The sequence below is a fragment of the Vipera ursinii genome, assembly GCF_947247035.1.
Source record: "Vipera ursinii genome assembly, chromosome: 1".
NCBI classification, from domain to species: Eukaryota; Metazoa; Chordata; class Lepidosauria; order Squamata; family Viperidae; genus Vipera; species Vipera ursinii.
The window spans coordinates 179,387,824-179,410,222 of record NC_139512.1 but is presented as its reverse complement, the minus strand read 5'-3'; the positions used below and the strand labels follow the sequence as shown (position 1 = coordinate 179,410,222).

General features: G+C 40.4%; 1 protein-coding gene across 5 annotated transcripts in view; it reads right to left on the bottom strand.

Annotated features, from left to right (window-relative positions):
- PTH2R (parathyroid hormone 2 receptor) overlaps positions 1 to 22,399 on the bottom strand; it is a 71,041-nt gene that overhangs the window by 28,428 nt on the left and 20,214 nt on the right. For 4 of the 5 annotated variants that reach the window (XR_014491451.1, XR_014491452.1, XM_083354605.1 and 1 more), the window contains exons 6-8: positions 21,397 to 21,583; positions 19,995 to 20,148; positions 13,826 to 13,886 (exon numbers count right to left, since the gene is read on the bottom strand). Coding sequence is in view for 3 of the 5 variants with exons in the window: in XM_083354605.1 (XP_083210731.1) it covers positions 13,826 to 13,886; positions 19,995 to 20,148; positions 21,397 to 21,583 (402 nt within the window). In the remaining 2 variants the exon portion in view is untranslated. The remainder of the gene's footprint in view (positions 1 to 13,825; positions 13,887 to 19,994; positions 20,149 to 21,396; positions 21,584 to 22,399) is intronic. The other variant, XM_083354606.1, reaches the window with a different exon arrangement.

Sequence of the window (22,399 nt, the reverse complement as noted above, 5' to 3'; positions counted from 1 at the left end):
CAAACACAAGGCCCGGGGGCCGGATCCGGCCTGCAAAGTGGTTTCATGTGGCCCGCGAAGCCATCCTGGAAACAGTGAGGGAATGGCCCCCACTGCCTTGGCCCTGGCCCAGAGACCCTCCTCCTGCCAGAGACCCTCAGATCTGTCCCACTCCTGCCCAGGCCCCCAGAGGCACCCTTGATACGAACGATGTAGAGCTGGCCATGCCCACCCAGTAGGCCATACACACTCTAGCCACACCCACCCAGTAAGCCACACCCACCCAGGCCACACCCACCTGGCCCCTTGAGGGCAACCACAATGCTGATGCGGCCCTCAATGAAATTGAGTTTGACACCCCTGCTTTAGATTGATTCCCATGGAGCATATCACATCTTCAAAGGACCGGTTGCAATGGAGAAATACACCACTGCATCTTATGAATCCAGAAAATAGATTTATGCCTGGCTAAGGATGCAGTTCACATAAAATGTTTTCCATAGGGATGTTGAACTAATTTGAGGAAATAAAGCAAGCAACTCAGGAAACAGCCTTTCATTGAAAAAAAATGACACCACAAATTCTCACTGATGTAAAATTAGTAGCACCTACTTCTGCATAGCAAACAATAAATGTGTCAGATGCTGAAGCGTGGGGTAAACAATGGCTACTTCCTGATGTAAAGTACCTCTTGAAGTGAGGAATTATGTAGTGGCCTTCTTGGCTGTTTTTCATCTGAAACTTTACCACTATCTTAAAGCTATGGACTAGCACATTTGGAAGGCAAGTGCAGCAGCAAAAGGCAGTTGGAAAGAAAGGGTTAAACATATGGTATAGATGGCTCAAAGGGACGCAGTGGCTCAGTGGGTTAGGATGCTGAGCTTGTCGATCAGAAGGTCGGCAGTTTGGCGGGTCAAATCCTGAGTGCCGCGTAGCAGAGTGAGTGCCTGTTACACGTCCCAGCTTCTGCCAACCTAGCAGTTCGAAAGCACGTAAAAATGCAAGTAGAAAAATAGGGACCACTACGGTGGGAAGGTAACAGCGTTCCGTGCGCCTTTGGTGACTAGTCATGCTGGCCACATGACCACGGAGACGTCCTCAGACAAGCGCTGGCTCTTCGGCTTTGAAATGGAGATGAGCACCGGCCCCTAGAGTCGGAAACGACTAGCACGCATGTGCAGGGGAACCTTTACCTTTACCTATAGATGGCTCAAGAATATAAAATCAATACATTTTTTAAAATCACTCAGTACTAAAAGTTGTAGCTAAAACTGGAATCATCCACACCTTATTTTTAACCTCTGGAGGCTGTGAGATTCAATTCAGGGGCTATTTAAGCACACTGAAAACCATTTTGGTCTAGCAGTGCTGGGCAAGAAACCAGGAGACTAGAGTTCTAATCCTGACTTAACCATGAAAGCCAATTGGGTGACTTTGGGTCAGACACTGTCTCTCAGCCCAACTCACTTCATAGGGTTGTTGCTGTGGGGCAAATAGGAGAAGGAAAGGAGTATTAAGTATGTTTACTGCCTTGAATTACTCATAAAGGTAGGATAAAAATCTTATAAAAAATAATCTTCAGATAGTTTGGATCATAAAACCTGATTTGCATATTACTTTTTCACAAATAAGAAAAACATATTTGAAAATACAAGTGGGGATTCTATATCTCTAGGCAAAGATTGTGAGACTAGAATAGCCACTGTGAATAAGTCAACGTGTTTTAGAAATGAGGTGGCTATTTGAAGTTGGATGGTAAAAATGTGAGCATCCTGGTTTCGTTAATAAAGCCACCCAATTTGGATATGGGCATCCCAGTTGAAGTTGCTCCTATTCAAGTTGTTGCTTACACTGACCTGCATTTTTTGGGCCTAGAGATCCTGTCATGTTTAATTCTCTACAATCACATCAACAAAGGAAAGCCCTTCCTGCATAATCTAGAAGGCTGTGGAAGGCATCCAACACCATTACAGGGAGTGCAGAATTATTAGGCAAATGAGTATTTTGACCACATCATCCTCTTTATGCATGTTGTCTTACTCCAAGCTGTATAGGCTCGAAAGCCTACTACCAATTAAGCATATTAGGTGATGTGCATCTCTGTAATGAGAAGGGGTGTGGTCTAATGACATCAACACCCTGTATCAGGTGTGCATAATTATTAGGCAATTTCCTTTCCTTTGGCAAAATGGGTCAAAAGAAGGACTTGACAGGCTCAGACAAGTCAAAAATAGTGAGATATCTTGCAGAGGGATGCAGCACTCTTAAAATTGCAAAGCTTCTGAAGCGTGATCATCGAACAATCAAGCGTTTCATTCAAAATAGTCAACAGGGTCGCAAGAAGCGTGTGGAGAAACCAAGGCACAAAATAACTGCCCATGAACTGAGAAGTCAAGCGTGCAGCTGCCAAGATGCCACTTGCCACCAGTTTGGCCATATTTCAGAGCTGCAACATCACTGGAGTGCCCAAAAGCACAAGGTGTGCAATACTCAGAGACATGGCCAAGGTAAGAAAGGCTGAAAGACGACCACCACTGAACAAGACACACAAGCTGAAACGTCAAGACTGGGCCAAGAAATATCTCAAGACTGATTTTTCTAAGGTTTTATGGACTGATGAAATGAGAGTGAGTCTTGATGGGCCAGATGGATGGGCCCGTGGCTGGATTGGTAAAGGGCAGAGAGCTCCAGTCCGACTCAGACGCCAGCAAGGTGGAGGTGGAGTACTGGTTTGGGCTGGTATCATCAAAGATGAGCTTGTGGGGCCTTTTCGGGTTGAGGATGGAGTCAAGCTCAACTCCCAGTCCTACTGCCAGTTTCTGGAAGACACCTTCTTCAAGCAGTGGTACAGGAAGAAGTCTGCATCCTTCAAGAAAAACATGATTTTCATGCAGGACAATGCTCCATCACACGCGTCCAAGTACTCCACAGCGTGGCTGGCAAGAAAGGGTATAAAAGAAGAAAATCTAATGACATGGCCTCCTTGTTCACCTGATCTGAACCCCATTGAGAACCTGTGGTCCATCATCAAATGTGAGATTTACAAGGAGGGAAAACAGTACACCTCTCTGAACAGTGTCTGGGAGGCTGTGGTTGCTGCTGCACGCAATGTTGATGGTGAACAGATCAAAACACTGACAGAATCCATGGATGGCAGGCTTTTGAGTGTCCTTGCAAAGAAAGGTGGCTATATTGGTCACTGATTTGTTTTTGTTATGTTTTTGAATGTCAGAAATGTATATTTGTGAATGTTGAGATGTTATATTGGTTTCACTGGTAAAAATAAATAATTGAAATGGGTATATATTTGTTTTTTGTTAAGTTGCCTAATAATTATGCACAGTAATAGTCACCTGCACACACAGATATCCCCCTAAAATAGCTATAACTAAAAACAAACTAAAAACTACTTCCAAAAATATTCAGCTTTGATATTAATGAGTTTTTTGGGTTCATTGAGAACATGGTTGTTGTTCAATAATAAAATTAATCCTCAAAAATACAACTTGCCTAATAATTCTGCACTCCCTGTAAAGTTGAGAAAGTGATATCTGCTTCAATTACTTAGAATTCCCAATGTTCGACAGTATAGGAACTATCACATTTTTCTTTTACCGGGCCACTTACAAGTTCTACCTTATCCTAGAAACCGATCTCTGTGAGGGCTCTTTTTATACGCAGGTGTACCTCATTAAGGCTTCACAGCATTTCCTCCATTTCATCTCTCCCTCTTAACAAGCTACTGGAAATGAGAGAGGAAATTTAACATCTGGGGGGGGGAGAGAGAATTCTGGTGAACTTGGAAGTTTGCTTGTTAGTTTGTGCTGCTTTATTTTGTGCTGATTAAAGCATCCTATTCCTGTTTGGATTCTACAACTTGTCCTGCTACAACATAATGAAAGGGAGCAGCTGTAGCAAACAGCTGTCTGGCATTTCAGTACTCTGACAAGCATTACTTTTCTACAGCAACATTAACACTAAGGAAAGAGAGAGTATTAACGTGCAGCAACTGGCTTCCTTCCAGTTTTCTGAATTTATGAGTTTTAGTGCAATGCCTCCTAGGGTAAAATTCAGGTTATCCTGAAATCAGAGTCTATCAATCTGATTTTAGGGGGTGGGTACACATTTCTTATGCCTTTAGCAACCCAGATTCTTTGAAACTCGGATTCTCTTCAGAATTAGGATGAGATAGATGTCTGTCTAGAAACCAACTGCTTTCTGCTCATTGCTGTGTAGTATAAAAGAACCAAACTCCTTTCCATATAATTGGGTTACAAGAAAATGCAGCATGTCCCCAGCATCCACAAATAGCATGAAGCTAATAACTGTCCATAATAAGATCATAAACACAACTTTGATTCTTCTACCACTTCAGAAGTTTACTTCCCCCTCCTGCCCAAGTAAATACATAATTAGGACAGGGCCTAGATATAATAATTTAAAAATCGGTTTTAATCATGAAGAGACAGATATTGTTTAACTCTTTTTGGCTGGGCATAATTGTGTCACTTTCAAAGCATTAGCAGTGGCCATTCTTTTCATCACAAATGTTTAAAAGGAAACCCTTCTACAAAAACGTGGCTGTTGTCCTGAGTGCAAAATTCTCTTCCATTAAAAGTGCCAGATAAGAGACAAAAAAAAACATAGAAAGCTGGTGGTGGCATTTTACTAGGAACTTTATCCTCTTTAGGGTGAGGAAATATGGATGGTGGTGATGGAAACGATGGGCAAAGAGGTGCTAAGCTCCAGCCCTGGAGGCAAAGCTCATGGAGGAGACAAGAGGCAGTGAGAATCTCTAAGTTGCTCCTTTCAGATTTGTTTCTGAAACCTTCACAGCCATACATAAGAAAATAATATTGTAAGAAAAGCTCTTGGCAAAGAATATGCAAGCACAGCCTGATATATGACAAAATCATCCTCCCACACATATCTTTTTAAGAGCAATAAATTATTTAAATGCCATTTTCCTTCCTGAAAGAAATGTATCATAATAAGAGTTCATTCTTTTTATTTATTTATTTAGAAAATTACATATTCTAACTTTTTCTCCTGATAACATTTTGGTAATTTTGATAAGCCTTAAAGATGTAAAATGAGAGCTGAGACATACAAACATTTCTAAAGTACTATTCCATTGGAAGAAGTGTTAACAACCGGTACTTACTTATCTTGAATATAATGGTGTTAGATCAGTCTAAGGGCAGAGAATGCAACCCCTTTTCTGAAACTAAGCAAGCCTGGGTAATCATCAGGGCCTTAAATAGGGAAGCTACTTAGAAATGCACAATGCACTTGCCTTCAATTACATAATTTGTGTGCAGTAAATGAATAGATTTGGTTTCCATAGTGCTTAATTCTGCCTTATTTGCACCTTTTGTAGTGAGTCTTTGAAGAAATTTTGATGCTATTCTTAAGAACATGTCATATTAGTTTCAGTTGAGGAGGCCAGGGGATATAAACAAGACATTTGGATTAAATAAGATTAAACCAGTTTTTATCCAAACCAATTCCAGTAACTTTCACTAAATCAGATTGACTGAATGGACCTATAAATGCTGTTTTGTAATGCAGAATGGTACAGATGTTTTAAAACTGGCAGTTTATTAGATTTATTTTTAAATCCTGTCTTTATTACTTTTATAAGTAACTCAGTGCAGTTAACACAAGTAATACTCCTTCCTCCTATTTTCCCCACAACTCTGGGAGGTGAGAAAAGATGGGCTGCGAGAGAGTGAATTTGGCTGGCTTTCATGCGTAAGGTAAGACTACTGTAGAACTCACAATCTCCTGGTTTTTAGGCCAGCATCTTAACCATTACTTCTTAAGAAATTCTAGACTATAACTATTATCCAGTCTCAAGTTCCTTCTTCTAGGTTCTTTTTAATGAAGCGAATTACATGGACTCGTAATGTTTTATATAGGCTTGGTACCAAAAATAGCCTGGTTTTCTCTGATAGAAGATCTCTATTAAGTAAGGGAATTGCAGTTTTGAAGATTCTCCAAGACCTGTCACCATCTTTGATGACTCTGGTTACAGTGTATTGGTAGCATCATCATGAGCTGTGTGTGAAGGCAGGACACAATTATGTCACTCGGATCTTTCGGAGAAAGTTTCAAAAGGCAGAATTAATGACCATTTATAACAGATTCTATAGAACCTTTTTGTGGGCTCCCATCACATTCTATCCTATGTCCCACATTCTTAAAAACCTGTATGAAGCTCTTGGATGAGACCAGCCAAAGGTTTTGGACTGGCTGAAGTGTCATCAGTCTGCTGTAACATTCGATCTATCAGACAAATAAGTTAGGTGAGGATGGTGAACTAGTGTAAAGACTGTGTAATCAGATAAATAAAATCATTAAACTGAAATTTAAACTTGATAAGACTGTACTAGTCTGAGTAGATTTTTTTTCTTTCAGAAACTGTTTGGGCAGCCAGGCTGCATCTTCCCTGAAAGAGCAGATTTGCTGCTGGGCATTATTTCAACAGAGTTCATACAGAGAATTGACGGCAGTGAATTCAACCTTTTGCTCAATGCAGAAGTCCATAGAAGTGTATCCCTTAAACTGCATGACTGCCTAGCCTCTGCCTAAACAGTTCCACTGAATTTTCTTCTACATGTAGTGTTAGACCATTAGGAGGGATCTGTTTCTTAACTTAAATCTTTTATTGGCTTCAGAGCCACCTAGATTCACAGGAATGTAATATAAATGTACTTACAAATACACCATTTGCATACTCCAGAAGAAAAGAACTATGCAACTTTTTTAAAGTATTGGAAGACAAATATATACCTTTCAGACTTATCTTTCCAAAACTAAGCCTTCATCATTCTTTCAATTTCTCTTCAGGATTTATTCTCTAGTCCTCAGATTGTCCTCATTGTCCAGCTCAAAACCTTTTCCAGTTTGACTGATTTTTTTCAAGTGCAATGCCCAGAACTGGACATCATACTTGAAAGGGAGGATGACCAATGTAGTAATGCAAAATTATTATTTGCCAAAATCCAGACATTTTATTTCTATGAATACAGCCAAAATGTGTGTGCTTGTTTTGCAGTCACATCGAGTCAATATTCTGTTTCCCAATTTGACAGAATTCTAAGAACTTTTTCACAATTATCACAACTTCTGTTCCAATTATCCCTCATTTTGCAAGTAAGCATTTGCTTTCTGTTTCCTAAATGAATACTGTATGCATTTATTTTCCTTACTCCATTGTTAACATTTCTAGTTCAGATAGCTTTGGAGGTTCAAAGTATTGTGCATAAGCTATGGCTGATTTATCAGCTACTACCAATACTGGATAGGAAAAACTTACACATAGTGAATTGTGCTGTAATCGCTTTCAGGTTGAATCACTGTAATGCATGATTTTACTGAAATGCAAAAAGATGATCCCCTAAGCTTCATGTAGAGCTGTACTTAACTGCTAGAATCCTGGCTAATTTGCCTAAAGTTATTAACAGTAAATTTATTTCTTGAACAATTTTCTTTCTTTTTAACAGCAATATATTACAAAGAAGAAATAAAGCTTTTTTTGTAGTGGTACTCAACTCTGAAATACTCTCCTTTCAAAATCCTATTCAAGGTTGAACTCCACATGTAGAGACTTCCTAGGTAGTAGGAAGAGCATATAGTATCAGGTTAGTTGTTCTCACCTTCTCTTGCCCCCCTCCCCAAATTCCTAAGAAATTATGTGAATGAAATAAAGAACAAAAGAGGAGCCCAAGCCTATTGGTGAACCTAGATCCCAAGATCTAGATTGAGATTATAAAGTTCAGCAGATCAATATTTCAAGAATTGACATCAAAGTGTCAAGATAAACTATTTATGACAGATGAATCCTAGCACAAATAGTCAAGTTTTTGAATTGCATGATATAATTCAAATATGAGCCAGGGGTTTGGCCATAAGAAGATGACTTACAGATGGGATGAAAAAGAAATGTCAAGTGACCACAGTGTTTAACATAAGCCACAGATGTTTTATACCTGCCAGTTGGTGAAAAAGAAATATTTAAAGTCTGCTGTTATCAGAATCCCTTGCAAGTTAATAGCAATTGGGACTTAAACAAGCAACAAGCCACTGAGATCTGAGTTGTAGATTTAATAAGAAGACGTTTAAAGGGAAAGCACAAGAACACCTATTAGTATGTATAGATGAATCAAAGCATGTTTTTATGTGAGAGGAAGCCTCTCTCCTGAGAAGGCAAATCAGCTAATAACCAAACATGGTTTACATGATGGCATCCAACCTCTTTATTAATTTATTAAGATAAGAGGAATCCAACTTCACCGCAGTTTTGTGTCTATGCTGTTCATTAAATTATCCAGGCATGCTTTTTTTAGTTTTACAGAAGATGTAATCTTTGCTTTATCAAAATTATCCCTTACATGCTTGCTGAACATGACCAATCTGGGAAGCTCCAGACTGGATGGCTTCAAATGAGTGCAATGTGATTGCATACAGTGTATATGCACATTATTTGTACAAATCTCTAAATTACATTGTTTACATTCATAGTAATTACTGTTATTACATTTGCACACCAATGTCAGTTACAACTCTGCAACTGTGTGGAAAATAGCTCAGCAAAGCAGCTGAAGAAAGGTACAACTAATGATAATGGATGCTCACCTTAGAGTAGACTAAATAAATACTAGCAGCCCATTATCCACCACAAAACATAATATATTCCAGAAAGGTTTCATCTACAAAATAGAGGATGCCAAACAATATTTTGCAGCCTTGGAAGCAGCATTCAAAACTACAGGACTTACTATGGAGACCCAAAAAAACATAAGGCGGACAATCATGTTGCAACTCAAAAGAATATAGAAAAAGAGCCACTTCAAAACAAAACACAGAGCTTCCCTCAAAACTTTAAAGAAGGACCAAACCATCGCCACCCTTTTAACAGACAAAGGCATTGTTATCATGGACAAAGTACAATGCATACAGCAAGCCAAAGAACTAGTGAGGGGCAAAGAAACTTACATCTTAGTAAATACCAACTCACTACAGAAACTGGGCAACTCATTTTTTTTTAAAAAAAAAAAAACCTCAACAACCTCACCAAGAAAGATCAAATCAGAAAAGAACAGTGGTGGATGAAAAGCAGTGGACCTTCCATACTTCTGTGGATGCTCCAAAATACAGATGCCCAACATATTACTTTGCCCAATTTTATCATTACCAGGACCCAAACTTATAATATAGTTAAAGAACTCATTAAAAACCTTGAACATCTCATAGAGGGGGAAGAAAGAATCTACTGCAACAACCTAACCAAATAGATTAAGATTTAAATGCCCAAACTTATGAAACTCAACCTTTGCTTCACTACCTTCTTTCAGTTCAATGGACAAACATACCAATACCTAAGAGAACATCCATGGGATCTCCACTGTCAGGATTTATAGCAGAGAAACTATAGCACTTCCACACACACATGTATCTTTGTTCCATTTTTTTTATCCCATTTATATCCCGCCCTTCTCCGAAGACTCAGGGCGGCTTACAATCTAAGAAGCACAAATCAATGTGCTTAGCAATAGCCTTCATTCCATGTATATGCCTGCTTATTAGGGCTTTCGCTTCCTATAGTGGAGGAAATATCTTTTACTACAACACACTCAAGAGTGTTTTGGCCAAGAAAGTAGAAAAAGCTGAAGCTACAACAGCCTTACAATCTAAGAAGCACAAATCAATGTGCTTAGCAATAGCCTTCATTCCATGTATATGCCTGCTTATTAGGGCTTTCGCTTCCTATAGTGGAAGAAATATCTTTTACTACAACACACTCAAGAGTGTTTTGGCCAAGAAAGTAGAAAAAGCTGAAGCTACAACAGCCTTACAATCTAAGAAGCACAAATCAATGTGCTTAGCAATAGCCTTCATTCCATGTATATGCCTGCTTATTAGGGCTTTCGCTTCCTATAGTGGAAGAAATATCTTTTACTACAACACACTCAAGAGTGTTTTGGCCAAGAAAGTAGAAAAAGCTGAAGCTACAACAGCCTTACAATCTAAGAAGCACAAATCAATGTGCTTAGCAATAGCCTTCATTCCATGTATATGCCTGCTTATTAGGGCTTTCGCTTCCTATAGTGGAGGAAATATCTTTTACTACAACACACTCAAGAGTGTTTTGGCCAAGAAAGTAGAAAAAGCTGAAGCTACAACAGCCTTAGAAAACTGAGGTGTGACTCCCTCCAGAACATCAACCAGCTGAAACCCATAAGAACAAGAAATGCAAGTCCTCCTGTATCTGAAGATCACTGCTATGTATAATTTTCAACCAAGTATGGACTTCAAGAAAGAAAGAAATTACGAAACTCCCAAGATAAACAAACCTTCATAGCCAGTCCAATTGTCTCATTTGCACAATTCTTTCTCCAATCTGGAGTTAGGGCAAAATAAGTGGAAAAATTCTTTATTTCAGTGAAAATTTCAGTGTTAAGAAAAGAAAAACAGAATTAGGAGGAAGTTTTCTAACATTCTTCTGACTGTAATGGCTGTATAAAGAAAGCAACCTTTCATGAAAGCAGCTTTAGACTCGATCTCGAGGAGGAAATTTGTGAATGAATATTCATTTCAAATATGAGGCTCCTTATTTTTGAGATTTTGTTGATGTAGATCTTAATAAAAAAATAGTTTGAGACATCATGTGGAGTTCATTTCCTGGTGTGGTCTTACATAGTGGGGCTGACATCAATCTTGTGGGTGTCTGTTGTGCTGTACCTCCACTTATATTCACTGAATATGGGAAGTGTCTCCCTGAGCTAATTCCAAATGTTATCCTGTTGTTTCAGCCCCTTTTGCCTCGGCCACGGTTCTTAAGGTTATTTCTATCCATGTCCTCTTCCTTTCATTCAGTGACTAGGGCATGCTAAAAGCTCTGCCTCTTCTGCCAAATTTCTCAATCTTGCAATTGATTGGAAAGCCAAGAGATTTGCCACTGAAGTTTCAAATTGCTTCATTATAAATAATACATTTTGGGTATAATTTCCTCTAGATCCAAATCTATCTGAATGAATCAATCTATCAAATTGTGGAAGGTCTGGAATACAGTATGTTCTGGAGAGAGAGAGAGAGAGGGAGAGAGAGGGGGGAGAGGGAGAGAGAAGGGGGGAGAGGGAGAGAGAGGGGGGGAAGAGAGAGAGAGAGAGAGAGAGAGAGAGAGAGAGAGAGAGAGAGAGAGAGAGAGAGAGAGAGAGATGAATCCCAACTCATACTTGTAGTTTGATAGCATCTATCACGACAGTGTGTACTTTCATGCCCCCACCCCCAACTTATTCATCTGCATAGAGTCTTATTGTCCATAAGAACCAAAATTTGTTGATCTAAGTGGAAGAATTAGAAATCAGCCAGTGTTAACTGGATGCTTATAGTTCTAGAAAATCTATATTGTGCTTGGCTTCCATGTCATAACACATCCCCTGTGCCATTTTGACAATTCAGTGAGTGTCCCAGATTCAGAGGTTTGCAGCCATGTTGACTCACACATGTAGTTGGCTCCACACCTATTGTTCCTTGTGGATGACTAGAGATAGAAAAACCATTGCGCTACAATCAAAACAAGGGCTGTCATGTGAATCCCCTGAACAATGTCTGCCTAAAAATATACCTGAATCAATTAGGAAGGACAAGGGAGCCCATGCTTGTTGTAAAATGTCTGCAGACTACAAAGTTTGGTAACAGTATTTGTTTACCACCCTAAATTTACCTGACAAGCTCTGTAAGATTGGTCTCCTATTGTACTGCTCTGCAAATTCACTAGAAAGCTAAATCAGTCCACAGGTTTTGATCCTGGTGAAGAACAATGAGAAGATGACCTAGATAAGGATAAATATGAGCGTACTCCTTCCTTAAGCAGGCCACCAGTAGCATACAGCAGGGCTTTTCAACCTTTTCACCACTGTACCACTTTTAGGGTATAGCAACATCCGAGTACCTAGCAAGGTGTCAAAAATATGACCAAAAAAAAAAGGAAACACTTGATGAAGTACAGGTAGTCCTTGACTTACAACAATTCGCTTAGTGACTGTTCGAAGTTACAATGACATTAGAAAAAATGCCCCCCGAGCCGCAGCTGAGCAAGACACCTGCTTGCCCGCCCGGTGGCGCTCTTCCTGCTGTCCATGGTTTTCATTGTTGTGAGCATTTCTGTTGAGGATTGGCAGCGGGAGTGGGGTGAGGGGTGTTTGGTTTTTATTCCCACCCACCCCCGCTAGGTGGTTGCAGCAGGTTTTGGTCACTTTACATGTCCGTGAGACACTGTGACCGTCATAAACATGAATCAGTTGCCAAGCATATGAATGTAAATCACAAGACCCTGGAGATGCTGCAACATTCCAGCTGATCTGGGCTCAGCAGAAGCACCAGGATCAGTGCCGAGCTCCAGCTGGTGCTTCCGCTGAGCCCTGACAGCCCCGAAGAAGCATCGATCAGTTGGAAAGCAGCACTGATCCTGGCGCTTCCGCTGAGCCCTAACAGTCCTGCAGCTCCAGCCATCTCTCACTCAGGCTTGTGTGGTGCTGCCACCGGTTCAGCTCATTCCCCTCCCCTGCTACCACTTTTCTAGGATGGTTGTGTACCACCTGCCAGGTGCCAATGTACCACAGGTGGTACCCGTACCACTGGTTGAAAAGCCCTGGCATACAGTGATTAGGATATGCCAAATGATCAACTAGAAAATGATTCAAAATGAATGTCTATGGAGATTCCCAGTCATCCAGGTCATGGTTGTCCCAAAGGTGCTTTTTCAAGAGGCAGTTGGACTTTCTTGTTTTTCTTTGAAGGCATTTCACTTCTCATCCAAGAGGCTTCTTCAGAGCTGAAGAAAAAGCACCTTTGGGATTCAAAATGAAGTAATGTACTGCATGAATCAGTATGTGTGTATACATAGAAAGCATCTGGAGTTGTTTTTCTTAAAGACATTCCAGAGTGCCAGATCTAAGTATCTCTAATTAGGATCTGTAGTATCTCATATATTTATCTTTTAAAAAAATTCATGATTGCAATTCACACATTCATTGAATGTTATCTAAGAGACTGTTGCAAAAATGTTGCAATCTCTACAATGACTGTGCAGTCATTGGTGTTCCAATTTACTCTCTAGCCTGCCTAGAATCATTTGTCTTGGATTGTTAAAAAAGATGTTTCCTGACAAGTATTACCCTCACTGAGAGCATCATCTAATTCTGATATTCTAAAGCAGGGGTGTCAAACTGCCAGCCCACGGGGTGAATGCGTCATGCCGAAACTGCATCCACCCCATGGCCGGCAATAGAAAAAAAGTTGTGATATGATGTGACATGTCACGTCATGTTGCGAGTTTGACACCCCTGTTCTAACGTGATGACTTTGAATATCAGAGAGGATACATAAAGTCTGACCTATAGAGCACAAAGACTGAAGGAGTCTTTAGTAAAATCAAATGCACTTTGCAACAGGAAAGTTGCAAATATATTAATTGGTTGCTGTGAAAAATCTACTTGCATCTGTATGCTTGCATAGCAGGAATCACAATTTCTTACTCTGGCATGGCATTTAATGTACAGCTTCCAGTAAAAGGTGACTCTAATGAAGACTCGTGGTAAAAAGAAGAAAGACGAAAAAAGCACCTTTCTCAGCTTGCGATATATTAATTTTCTCCAGAAATATGCATTGCAATTATTCTCCCAATAGCCTTTTATTTTTGTGTACATTCACCCTCACAACAATTGTCTCTCTCCCCTTCTTTCCACACAGTGTCCTGGAAAGGACCAATAACATAGCTAGTGTCCTTCCATTTGGGAAAAAAAAGATTTAAGGAAACTTCTGCTTTATGTCCATTTACCTTGCATCTGCTATTGCTGCTCTGACTGCTGCCCAGACCGCTACAAAGACAGCTGGAAAACCTATAAATATGAAAAATGGATTGCTTGCTGTTAGATTTCTCTTGAGAAAAGAAATGGAAATAGAATATCCCCCTTTCCCAGACAAAGGAAAGGAACAGAAGAATTTGCATGGAGCAGGCCCCATAGGGAACAAAATGCCTTCTGCTTTATTTATTTATTTATTTATTTATTTATTTATTTATTTATTTATTTATTTATTTATTTATTTATTTATTTATTTATTTTATTTGTATACCGCCCTTCTCCCGAAGGACTCAGGGCGGTGAACAGGGCAGTACATGTTAAAAGACAAAATACAAAAATTAAAAAAGATTAAACAAAATGCCCACACCTCTTACAATAAGTTAAAACACATTAAAAAGTAGGTTAAAACTTTTTAATAAAACCCAACCCCATCCCATCAGGCCAGGCCAGCTTGTTCGAAGAGGTAAGTTTTTAGATCGCGCCAGAAGGAGCGGAGGTCAGGCGCCATCCAGAGCTCAACCGGAAGATGGTTCCATAAATCCGGCGCGCCCACAGAGAACGCCCTCTCCCTGGGGGCCACCAGTCGGCATTCTTTGACCGGTGGCACCCTGAGGAGGCCCTTTCTGTGGGAGCGTACTGGGCAGAGGGAAGTTGACGCCGGCCGCAGGTGCTCCCCAAGGTATTCCGGACCCATGCCATGTAGAGCTTTGTAGGTAATTACCAACACCTTGAATCTCACCCGGAAGACAACTGGAAGCCAGTGCAGCTCGCGGAGCAGAGGTGTAACATGGGAGTGTCGGGAAACTCCCAACACAACTCTCGCGGCTGCATTCTGTACCAGTTGGAGCCTCCGAGTGGTCTTCAAGGGCAGCCCCATGTAGAGAGCGTTGCAGTAGTCCAGATGAGAGGTCACAAGCGTGTGAGTGACCATACGTATGGCATCCCGGTCTAAATAGGGCCGCAACTGGCGCACCAGGCAGACCTAGACGAAGGCTCCCCTAGTCACAGCTACTATATGGTCTTCTAAAGAAAGCTGTGAGTCTAGGAGGACTCCCAAGTTGCGAGCCCTATCTACGGGGGGTAATAACTCACCCCCCATAGAAAGAGATGGGATATCCTGAATATCCCGAGATGCAGGTACGCACAGCCACTCAGTCTTGTCAGGGTTGAGTTGAAGCCTGTTCCTCCCCATCCAGACCCGAACCGCCTCCAGGCAGCGGGACATCACGTCGAGGGCATCACTGGGGTGGTTTGGGGTCGAAATGAAAAGCTGGGTATCATCAGCATACTGATGATACCCAACTCCAAAACCACGAATGATCTCACCCAGCAGTTTCATATAGATGTTGAACAGGAGAGGCGAGAGGACCGACCCCTGAGGGACTCCACAAGCAAGAGGCCTCGCGGTCGACCTCTGCCCCCCTGCCAACACCGACTGCGAATGTCCCAGGAGATAGGAGGAGAACCACTGAAGAACCGTGCCTCCCACTCCCAATCCCCTGAGACGCCGCAGCAAGATACCATGGTCGATGGTATCGAAAGCCGCTAAGAGGTCTAATAGGACTAGGACAGAGGAATATCCCCTGTCCCGGGCCCTCCAGAGATCATTCACCAGAGCGACCAATGCCGTCTCCGTGCTGTACCCAGGCCTGAAGCCCAATTGGTACAGGTCTAGATAATCCACTTCATCCAGAACCAGAGGGAGCTGATGCTCCACCACACTCTCAACAACCTTTGCAAGAAAGTGAAAGTTGGAGACCGGACGAAAGTTATTTAACACAGCTGGGTCCAAGGCAGGCTTCTTGAGGAGAGGTCTCACCACCGCCTCCTTCAAGGCGGCGGGGAAACTACCCTCACTCAAAGAGGCAGATATAACCGCCTGGAACCAGCCTCATGTCCCCTCCCGGGCTGCATAAGCCAGCCAGGAAGGGCACGGGTCCAATAAACATGTGGTGGAGCTCAGCCTCCCCATAATCCTGTCCATTTCCTCCGGAGTCACAGGATCAAACTCCTCCCAGATAACATTTACAAGACCACCCATGTCCTGATCGTCAGACTCTGCCCAGTCGGAGTCCAAACCGGTCCAAATCTGAGCGATTTTGTCCAACAGATGTTGACTAAACTCCTTGGCTCGCCCCTGCAAGGGTTCCTCACTCACCTCCTGATTAAGGAGGGAGCGGGTCACCCTAAACAGGGCGGCCGGCCGATTATCTGTGGACGCGATAAGGGTAGCGAAGTAATTAGACCTCGCCACCCTTAATGCTGCGAGATATGACCTAATATGGGTTCTTAGTCGCAATTGGTCGGATTCAGATCGGCTGGACCTCCAACCGCTCTCTAGGCCCCGTCTCCAACGCTTCATCTCCCGGAGCTCCGCGAAGAACCATGGAGCCCACTGGGATCTGCGCCAGGTCAGGGGCCGCAAGGGTACAACTCAGTCAAGTGCCTCCGTGGCTGTCCTTTCCCAGGCTTCCACTAAGACATCTGCCGAGCTGTGAGCAGAGGAGGCAGGTGGGGACCCCAGCGCTGCCTGGAACCTCTCAGGGTCCATTAAGCGCCTGGGGCGGAACCATCTAGTTGGCTCAACACACCCACGGTGGGGAGTGGCAAAACGGAAGACCAGCCGCAGGAGATGATGATCAGTCCATGACAGGGGCATAACAATTGGGGAGCCCCCACCAAGATCATCTAACCACCGTCCAGGTAGAAAAACCAAATCCAGGGTGTGACCTCCCACATGAGTCGGTCCATGAATTACTTGCGTCAGGTCCATGGCCGTCATGGAAGCCATGAACTCCTGAGCTAACTCGGATGATCCTCCCAGGGATGGTAGATTGAAGTCACCCAAAACCAAGCTCAGGCAGGGCTGCTGCTGCACGACTAGGCGAAAGGTACACCAGCAGCAAGCCCAACTGCGCCCTAGGACCACACCTCAGTAAGAGAGATTCACACCCGACTATCTGAAGAACGGTGGCCTCCTGCGGACATAAGGTCTCCCTCATAACCACAGCAACTCCCTCACCCCTACCCTGAGTCCGAGTAGAACTTAATGGAGTAGAACTTCCAAGAAGTCACTGTTGCATAGTCCTGGGTGCTTCTGATACTCAGCATTTGCATTCTGAGCACAGATGTTTATTATCCACCAGGTACAGAAGAGAGGAAGAAGAGGAGGAGAGTGATCTGTTGCAATGTTAAACACTTCCAATGAAATCTGCCCAGGGAAAAAGGCCAACTGTGACTCAGTGTAGAGAGCAACTGCAACACACCCTTTTGTAAGAAGTGGCACCTGCAACAGTAGCCTTAAAATAATAAATGCACTCTAGATCAACTCCCCCTTCAGAGGAAACAGTTCTAGGTCAGATGTTCATAACTTTTTTTGGCATGGGGGTTCCATCTGCCTTTCAGAGTATGGTACAGCAAGCAGCTGGCAGGACCAAGACAATACCAAATTTGATTTCATTTATATTGAAATTGAATTAACATGAATAGTTTTAATACAATTATGTTCCAGTTTGAACTTAATAATGCTTGTCATATTAAAAATATAGTTTAATAACTATTTTTGGATGTATCTGTGACCCATACGCTAAGCCACACTTTGTTAAGAAAAATGCCTATATTTTGCAATACTGGTTGGGTCTGATTTAGTGAACAATGGATTATAGCACAATAATTTATACTATACAAATTAAACTGAATAAAATCCATCCTCCAATTATCCAGATGAACTTTATATTCTCAGAAATTTATCATGACCTGAACCCAAACAGTTGTTATATGTTTACATTTCAACTATTCTCTGACTTGGGAACTTTTAGCTCCTGTCTCAGCCTTCAAAATCCTTATGACATCCAAAGAGTTTGACAGACAATTTTGAATATACTGCTTTTGCTGGAAATAAGAATTCATTTATGGTAGCAAAATAATTTATATATAGATCTTTAAGTAATTGAAATGTGCATTTTATTTACAGAATAGAAAAAATATTAATTCAAGAATAATCCATATAAAATGCTAAAATCAAATTATACCAGAGAAAACATAAAACACATCAAAGAAATATGGCATGTAACAGACAAAATGAAAATCAACAGAAATAATGACATACAAAATTGGACTTTTCCTGAATCAAAGAGCTTTCTAGGTTATACAAACATTTAAAGTGGTGTAACACTTAACAGGTCTTTGTGGAGAGTAATTTAGCAAAAACATCCCAAACATCCATTACATTCATAGGTCTTTCTATGCAAAAAATATCGAGAATGGAATTCCCTGATCAATTAGTTACTTTATCAAAGAGAGCAATAAGGATTGTTTAGCACAATCTGTTTTTAACAAACCTATACTGGCTTCTAGTAATCACCTTGTTAATTCCTAGATGCTCACAAATCCACTGCTTCATTATCTTTTCTAGGATTTTCCCAGGTATTGATGTCAAACTGACTGGTCTGCAGTTTCCTGGTTTCACTTTTTTTTTCCTTTTTGAAAACTAGAACATCAGCTCTTTTCCAATCCTCTGGCACTTCCCCCGTGCTCCAAGAACTTTGAAAGATTTTGTTCAGTGGTTCTAAGATCACATGTGCCAACTCCTTCACAACCCTGGGGTACAAATGGGTGGAAATTCATTACCGAGACATCCAATATGGAACTAAGGAGAGGTTTCCTGACAGTGAGAAAAATTACTTAATGGAACAGCTTGCCTCTCAGAGTTGTGAGTGGTCCAGCACTGGAGGTTTTCAAGAAAAGACTGGGCAACCATTTGTGTGGGAAAGTATACTGTAAGGTCTCCTGTCTTGGGCAGGGGGTTGGACTAGAAGACCTCCAAGGTCCCTTCTTCCCCTACAATTCTATGTATCTTTGAATCTTGTTTTATCTGTTGCATAAAAAGTTGATCCTTTGATAGTAATATATTTAAAAACTATATTGAAAATAGGATCATGATCAGTTTCCACTTATCAATTACACAATAAAATTTGCAAATCCAAAGCAAAGAAGATAATCCTTATCCTTGGAAAGAGCTGAGACAAGATCAGCCAGAAGACTTTGAACCCTTGTTCTAAAATACTGAATGATCCTGTTTTGCAAGTGTCTCCCTCCTAGATGGGCAATATTCAATGTGTATTCTTGATTTTTGTAGCTCTTTTGCCTTATGGTCTAAAACCAAGCCTAATAATGAAGGGCACAATGCCACTATTAAATACATTCATCAGTATTTCATTGACTTTTCAATTTACTGGTAGTAGATAGATACACAATCACATTCCTTCCCTACAAAACTTTTAGATATAGCTTCCAGAGATTTTCCAAACATTACAGCCAAACTGTAATATTTAATGTGGCAAATGGAGAACATAAAGGTATGCTGAGTAATCACATTAATTTCATTCACTGGTTCATCTTATTTTAATTAAGAAATACATTTTAATTTGGACTTTCTTGTCCTTGCAACATTCCAAGGTTTACAAGCATCCAAATGCAGTTCCCAAATCCTATACTAAAAAAATGAATGGGATAAAGAGGGGAATGGGACTAAGCCAGCTGTAGGAAGGATGGGAAAAATGGGTTGTATTCTTTCTCTTTCTGTTAGAAAAAAATGCAAGGGGATAGCAAAATCTTGATTAGCAAGCATTATAGATAAAACTTCATTCTGTTAATAGTCGTAATCGTTTTTATATTATCTTACCAAATGCAAGCAAAAACAAAAGAGTTTAGCTTATCACAGTTAAAATGAGTTCTCATTACTTGGCCAGACCATAATGGCAAAAGATAACCTTGAGATATAAGTTATTGCTTACTTTGATTCATTATTTCCTTTAAATAAAATTATTAGATACATTATATAAGTACAGTGATGTTCTTTTGTGAAATAGTTATGAAATGAGCACACTCTGTGACAAAAGAACATCCCAGTAGAAAACCACCTATGCTGCTCAGGGTTGTATGGTTTGGTTTTTGATGCTTTCTGAGCTTGGTTGTTTCCTTGCAAGTATTTTCTTTGATCTAGAATACTTGATTAGAATCTTTTTTTATGGATACAATAATATAACTAAGGACCAATGAAATGACATACCTTTCCAATAAATTAAACTTATTGTCTCAATTTTAAAGAAATCCAATTCTTGAATGAAAAACAATGTATCTTACCCCAGCCTATTAAGATAAAACCCCATAGGTACTTGGTATCCGAAAAGAAAGCCACAAATATTAAGCTGTGTAGATAGAGACCTTCAACCAAGATCCAATAGTAGTTTGTTGCCAAGAAGTAAATAAACATTACCACAGTAATCTTGCACCACACCTATTAATCAAAAACAAAAAAAACCAACAGCTGTATTAAATAATTAAATAATATGAAATAATTAAATCTAACTATACTAACATCTTGTAAAAAAATTAAATATAATAAGGCATTAAGACTAAGAATAGAGCTACTTAACATATTTTTCAATTTTTCTTTTCTTTTCTGAGACACTAATGGAAATTTGTGACAGTAACAGAATTCAATAAGAAAAACATCCCCATGCAGTTACTGCCAAGTGTTTAAATGCTGCCTGTGTGAGATTAACATTTGTTTTGGTACCAATGTTGCTTATCTGCGATAGCTCACCGGGGTACATTGCGTCAATAACGAGGAACTAAGTTGTGTTGTACCAACTTCCATTAAGCTCAGATAGCTAAAAAAGTGAGAAATACAGTCCAAAATATTCACTAAGAAGTTGAAGTTCACAAATGCAGACATAAGCAGACAAAGCTGATTCATCTGGGGAAAAATGTGGCCAACATGAAGTGGCTTTCTATATAGCCCAACACAAGCACTGCACTCCTTAATGTTTTATAGCATGATAGCTCAATGAAACAAAGCAGACCCCATAGTCTGGCTTTTGAACAGTGTAAATTCAGACAACCACCCTGTATTGGATATATCCATTTCAAGATCTGTGAATTTCATCTTCTTGTACTTGCCAAAAAGTATTGTCAACAGAAATATCAGTATAAGATTTTGTATTAGATAGACAGATTAGCCTACAAACAAATAAAGGGTTTCTGCTATTGTCCTAATTAAAGGTGGGCTCAAGACTCTTGTCATTCCTTCAGATGCTCCAGCATGTAAGCCAGAGTGTTTAAAAATGCTACAGCAGATCGGGCCAGATGGCATTTCTAATCTATGTAATACCGTATGTAATCAAGAAAAGGTTATCTTCTGCTTTCACCAATCCTGGTTAATTATACTCCCGTCCATATATTTTCAATTGGGAAGTAATCTGAAAATTATATTCTCAAATATTTCCATTCAATTTTATTGATCTCAAATTGCTTTAAACAAAGGCATGTATTTACACAGAAATATTCAGCAGATAGATGGAAAGGAACAGGTACTGATTTTGGGTCTGATGAAATGCCTCACTTAAAGGACCAGCAACGAGTTTTGGGACTGAAATGTTCATGGATCAGAACAGGGATCAGATTGACTCTGAAGCTAGTAGTTTTATGGCTAGGGAGACTCTGGGGTGAGGAACGTGAAAGACAAGATGGGAGTAATACTTACATACTGAGATCTGTCCATGACTGGAGTCTGTATAATATTTTGTAGATCACTTGTAAGTAGTGAGTCAAACTCTTTGTCTCCAAAATGAGGACGAACAACTTTATCTTTAATAAAAATGCTGGTAGCTCTGAGCATGAAAGAGACAAACAAATGCAGGTGTATACAATTCCGGGTGCAGTGGATCCTCCTAGTTGGGAGGGGAAAAAAACTTTTTAAGGAGATGTAGAAGGATCATATTGTTTAGTGCTCATTTCCAATGAGGCAGTGAAGCTAAAACTCTCCCTTATTTTTAGTCTCTGGCATCTATTGCTTAAAAGGTGCACTACTTCTGAACACGGTAGTTCCATATTAATATCTTAATAAATAGCTATAAGATATTATTTAGTCTTTCTCTTGAATTTGGATTATTTTAAAACAAAGAGCCTGATCAATGGGCATCACAAAGTCCTGTGGGTATGAAGCGGCTGTATTAATCTTAACCAAAAAAAAAGACAAAATGACAATTTTGAACAGGGGCAACTAATAAGGATATGTACATAATACAGTTCAATGAACCTGCTTTTAAAAGCAGAAACTATTTTTGCCCAAGATCATTTGAGACAAATAATCTTTTCTACTTTCCAATCAAAAATACTTGTTATCACAAAAAACATTTTCTCCATGAATTATTTCACATTGCTTCCAAAAATGATTCAGCTGTAAAATGATGTGCTTTTGCACATGTAAATTTAAGGAGGAAGAACTGAGCTTAAGCTCTGTCATTATGTCTTTTCAGACAGCACAGTGTCTCTGAAAAAAACAATCTGCTGAATTGTAATGTATTGTGCTATGTTTTACTGAGTGTATCACTTGGGTTTGGATTGCAGGTTGCTTAAGCAGGGAGCTGGCTAATGGCTCCCAGCTCCTCAGACAACCCGTCTCCAGTGCCGCCATTGGTTGCTTCTAGGGCAGCAATAGGTTGCTTTAAACCTATTGGCCGCCACCTAGAGGCCAGGGTATAAAT